This window comes from Aplysia californica, unplaced genomic scaffold (assembly GCF_000002075.1).
Source record: "Aplysia californica isolate F4 #8 unplaced genomic scaffold, AplCal3.0 scaffold00024, whole genome shotgun sequence".
NCBI classification, from domain to species: domain Eukaryota; kingdom Metazoa; phylum Mollusca; class Gastropoda; order Aplysiida; family Aplysiidae; genus Aplysia; species Aplysia californica.
The window spans coordinates 1,835,676-1,841,205 of record NW_004797294.1 but is presented as its reverse complement, the minus strand read 5'-3'; the positions used below and the strand labels follow the sequence as shown (position 1 = coordinate 1,841,205).

The following is a 5,530-nucleotide window of genomic DNA, read 5'->3' as shown; positions in this document are numbered from 1 at the left end:
GTAGGAAGCCAACTGATCCTTCGTGTCTATCTTTTTTTCTTACGTAGTTTTTCTTTCTTTCTTTTTTTGTTGTCTCTTTGACTTTTTAAAGCAGTAAACGACAACTAATATTTTCTCTGTTTTCGTTTTCCTGTCAAACAAATCAATGAACTACGATCTCACATATTTCTCACTACCACCACCGCAGGCGCTGAAAGAGAAGCTTCCACTCTTGGCCCGTCAGATCGCCGCCGTTCGCCTCAAGCGGACCTGGATCGACGACAAGATGGGAGCTCTCGACCGCCTCTCTCACGGCATGCTGGAAACCAAACGGGAACTCAAACAGGTATCATTCACACTACATGGGCAATTTTGTGATGTGTCCTTCCATTCATTCATTTATCTTTTTTTTTTTTTTCGTATTCTCTCTTGGTGAAATGCTGATTTATTTCAGTCCAGATCGCTGTTTGATACAATCATTGTCTGGTTAAGATGCTCTCTTCATTATAAGACAGTAGTTTTGAAAATGTAGCCTCTATAGCACGATATCTATGTTTGAGCTCCACTCTTGATCGCGATCGATATCCTTAATACTATATTTTTCCTCTTCAAACGAACAGGTATTTACTTTTTTTGTTTTGGCTCTCGAATACTGTCTTTGTTCTCACCCACTAGCGTCTACCAGTTAGGATTATACTTTAATTTTAGATAAAAAGAAAGTCGTCTATTGTTCCAGTCTGTCTGTCTGTCTGTCTTGTCTTGTCCTCGCATTATTATAGCCGTTATTGTGTCAATGAGCTTTCTCATAATAACGAAATCTAACTCTGGCAAAACTTTTTTTTATAACCATAGAGATTCTCTTAAATCATCAGCTGTATGAGTACAACGGGTGTCCGTCTGAGCGCTTTTGAAGATTTGACCACCAGCTTTCTCCACTCCTTCCGGTCTTCAGCTTTCCTGAGAGTGTCTTTGACTTACTTTGACGTCCAGGCCTGTCCATTCCTTAATGTTGTCCTCCCAACTCTTCTTCGGTCTGCTTTTGCTCCTTTTTCCCTGGACTCTGCCTTGCAGGATCATCTTGGCAAGGCCAGATGAACATGTGATGTGTCCATATCATTGCACATTGCGTTTCCTGACCAGAGTGAGGTCAGCATATGGCCAAATTGCATTTTTGATTCGTTGTTTGACTTTATCATTTGTGATGTGATCTTTGTATGAGATACCAAGGATTTTTCCCAACAACATAATGGTAATAATATACGAAACAATCTTTTCTTGTGTCCAGGTTGACATCGACCGAGCCCGTCGGGAGAAGGAATACTCGGAGGTGGAGCGTGCTGTGGACGTGGCAAAGAGAGTGCTCATGTGTAAGACTGCCAGCGACTCTGTGGAGAAACTTTACTACAAAGTGCCCATGGCGGCTCGGGCGGCCAGAGTTGTCAAGTCCAAGGAGGAAGGAAATATTGCAGGTAGAAATTTGTAAAAAAATTTATTTCAATTACGTGGTCGCTTTTAAGCACAAGGGGGCTATCCCGAAAAATGCTGTTTTGAGAAAATCGAAGGTAAAGTTTTTGCCTCTTGTTCAGTTTCTTTAAAAGACAAGGAGAGTTTTCTCTGTAACCAAACAAAATATAAATATACTCACCGATAAAACAAAACTTCTCCTATACGTAGGGCAATGCCCACATTTGGTGTAGGTCAAGATTTCTGGAAACCCCCGAATTCTGGGTTAGACCGCTTGTCCTTAAAAGTGACCATTTATTTTTCTTGGTTTATTTCAATTCGGTGATAAACAGGGGGTGCAAAAATAGCCTAAGCATAGCAGTTGAAAATAAAACCATTGTTATAATAATCATCATCCAGTGCCTTGCTGGCTGGTGTGGGCGATCATGGACCTCCACTTCACCCTGTCTTTCATTGCAGCGATAGTGTTTGTCGTCCTTGCTGTTCTCAGCCAATTGTCAACCATTGTTAGAATACTTAAATCAGTAAAGTTGTTCGAGGAGTGAGTGAATGTCGACGGTAAACAGTTTGAGGATCTGAGGGATTAAGACTATGCTTGTTATTTCATGTCACATGCAATACTATTCTTTTTTTGGGGGTATTAGACATTTGTATGGGTAGTAAATGGGATAAGTGATGTATGTGTATTCTTTTACATAATGTATTCATGTAAAACACTATACACACATTTTTTCCCTTGGGATTTGGGGGGGGGGGCTTAACTGGTGATAATGTTATATTTTCGTCTGTGGTGTTCTGCTTTCTTAGGGATATCTGATTCTTTGTTTTCAGTTAGTTATTTAATCTCAATGTCTCTGGTGTGGATAATCTACTGCCTCACGTTAATCAGTGCCCGGTAAAGTGTTGTCGTAATAATACATGAGTGATGGGAGATCATCGGAGACTCTTTTTGGACTGAAGCCTCCAACTGGTGATTTTTTTGTCACAATTAGTTGTCTATGTAATGTATTAGTTTATATTACTTAGTGTTCGTCTCCAGGCACCAGTGTTAGGAGCACTATTGGTTATGAAGAGTTAAGACTTCATTCTGTTTGTTTTTTCTTGAATGGTCAAATTGACCACAAAGTCCTACTTTAAAAGAAGCGATCTGCTTTCAAAAGGATTTGACAAGATCAAATTATTATGTGGCGTATGGACAATAATATAGATAAATCTCATCTCATTTCATCTCATTCAATCTCACCTCACCTCACCTCACCTCACCTTCCCTCACCTCACCTTCCCTCACCTCACTTCACCTCACCTCACCTCACCTCATCTTATCTCATCTTCGGAAAAATCTCACAAGTACGGTAACTCCCTCCGTTTGTCTCCCCCCCCCCCAGACCCTGTCGACCGCGCATGCGCCATCATCTGCAAGCGCATCGAGCGCGACTGGACCGCCCTGTACCGTGCACTGCCCTTCCATCCTATCCGCGGCTCGGAGACCATCAGCCAGGACATCGTGGACCTGACGCAAGGGGGCGCTCGAGGAGCCTACGCCCTGGTGGCGAGGCGGGCCTTAGACCGGTGGCGCCGCTACCACACTCGCAGCAGCGTAGAGGACTTACGCCAAGCCCTGAGGAAGATCCGACGTCTGGATATCCTGAAGACCGTAGATCTCATCCTGACGCCTCCGGCCAAGGTGATCACCGCGCCTTTCGAAGTGGTGGAGGAGCCAGCGCCCCCTGTCGAGGCGCATCTCATTCCCTTCTACAAGCAAATAGAGCGCTACGATCAGATCAGGGCAAACAGGCTTGCGGCCGAGGCGGAGGCAGAGAGGAGACGGATGGCTAAGTTAAAAGCCGCGTAATTACGTGTAACTCTTTCCCCACGCTAATAGCCTTGATACTTAACTTTTAACTCATTGAGGACGAGTGTTCTGGGTTTTTCAACAACGCATGAAGACTGGTTGGTTCGTAGCTCTTAAAAAAAGAGCTCAACGTCGTTATTCTTGCAGCTTTTTCAATTGTGTTTCCTTCATCTGAAACGTAAAAAGGCAGGCGTACTCTGCACATTCATTTTTCTGATTTGTGTATGATGGTTTGAAATCTGCCGCAGCATCACCTCTGGTCTGCTGATGATATGACATATTATGTGTTCACCGCGTCCTTTAAGTGTTAACAGCACAATCAAAGAACAAAAGGAGCAGTAGGAGGTTATATTCACCTTACACCTCAGTTGCTGGCGTGCTTTATACTTATCTGAGCATTTAGGTGGATAACTTGAAGTCAATTCGCTGGCTTTCATCTGTACCTGGGAAGTATTATATTATCATTCATCTTTAGCAGGCCCTTACACAACCATAAGTAATTGGTGATTGGATATGGCGCAACCAACGAGAAGTGTAAAGAAGAGTGCATTTTCGATATACCAAAGGAAGGATCAAACATGTGTAAAAGCTAAATTATTATTATTTCGCCTTTCGAGAACGTAGGCAGAAAGTTCTCTTCTGAACCAAGACGAATTTTTTTCTGCGTTACGTAGCCGAAGCAGCAAGAGATATTGGACATGTAGCCACTAAGATCGCGAAAATGTACTTTCGAGAAACTCTTATTAATGTAATACTTTCGTCACCGTTGCTGCCTTCGTTCCTTCTCTCAACTTGCTGACACATGCCCTGGGCTGTTTGAGACTTGTACCATTTCGTATGAAACAAGGAGGCTTTACTCTCATCACCCGCTGGTCATCGGCGTGCTTGTCGTCAACCGAACGACATGATTGAGGTTACGTAAAATAAAGACCTTCAGTTTCAAGGGAGTTACACACAGATTCCAGAAGGCAACAGGACCTCACCTCGCTATTAACTCACCCAGAACGCCAATTCTGGTCCTTCGACAACGCTTGAGAATGCCCTGTTTTAGCGGCACTTTCAAAAAGAAGCACAATATTAACTTCTTTTGTTCTTACAGATGTTTCACCTGTTTACTTTACCTATAACGTTTTTTAAAAAGGCAGGAATACTGTGAAATATGCAATTCGTGTTTCTGATGATGGTTCTAAAAGTGCTGCAACATGATCTTTGGTCTGCTGATGATTGGACATAATTATCATCATATTATGTGTCCGCTACGTCACCAACGAGTTAATTAAGCTGACATGTTTAATGACGCACGCTGGATGGAATCAGTCTGACAAGACGAAACTCAAACTCAAACACAAAAAGGCAAAAAAAAAAGAAAAAAAAAGAAGAACAATCTAGGCGGACATTTTTGTTTGAGTGCGACGTGAAAATCGCAACCTTCGTACTGTAAACCTTTTACATGAAAGGAAGACGGCTTCAGTTCGTTTGTTAAGTTAAGTCAGCATGCCTTGAATACCAACCGCGTTCTCATGTTCTTGATTATAAAATAATATGCAGTTGCGAGCACGGTAACACTTACCAAACTGGAGACTCACCATACCAAGTGTGACCGACCATCTCTCTCCTATACCTGGCGGAGGACGTAACAGTTTTGCTGAAGTCAGGAGCTTCCAGATGGAAAACTCAAATAGCCACTCCTATGATTTTTTATTTGAAAAAATTTTTTTTTTTTTTGGGGGGGGGGGGGTCTCATTTTCATCGAAAACCCCATTGTACCACAATTTATTTATCGAGCACTTTAATTTCAAGTGTTTTTACGCCCCTACCGACACAATTTAGATCACTTTGGGGACGGGTTTCCAATCTAATATGTCAGGACCAACGGGACTGAGAGCGAAGGATTAAAATGTATCTATCTAGAATCGCCAGCTGCACCAGTTGCAGGGAACTGTCAATGTGACAAAACTAAGTATTATCTTAAATATATCTGCTATTATTTCTTTTTTTTTTTGGGGGGGGGGGTACCTCTTGGTTCTACTTGTGCTTTATGCACACGCCAGTTTGTTTTGCAGAGATGCGCTGTTGAATACATATTTGCTATCTTGTTCACTTTCTGAGAATTATGATATTTTTCATACATTTGTCACATTGTGTCTCCATCTACCATTTCGAACACTTTTTTAGTAGGAGTAGAGGAGGTACATAGAAGGAATGTGTGAAAAACTTGAATTATAATATATGTGT

At 42.1% G+C, this 5,530-nt stretch overlaps 1 protein-coding gene across 1 annotated transcript in view; it reads left to right on the top strand.

The window, feature by feature from the left end:
- Nucleotides 1–5,452, top strand: part of LOC101862992 — a gene marked incomplete in the record, with an annotated part of 13,698 nt that extends 8,246 nt beyond the window's left edge. The window contains 3 exon segments of the mRNA XM_005091000.3: nt 188–325; nt 1,265–1,448; nt 2,829–5,452. Of these exon segments, the coding sequence (XP_005091057.3) occupies nt 188–325; nt 1,265–1,448; nt 2,829–3,295 (789 nt within the window).
- Between the last annotated feature and the right edge of the window lie 78 nt (nt 5,453–5,530).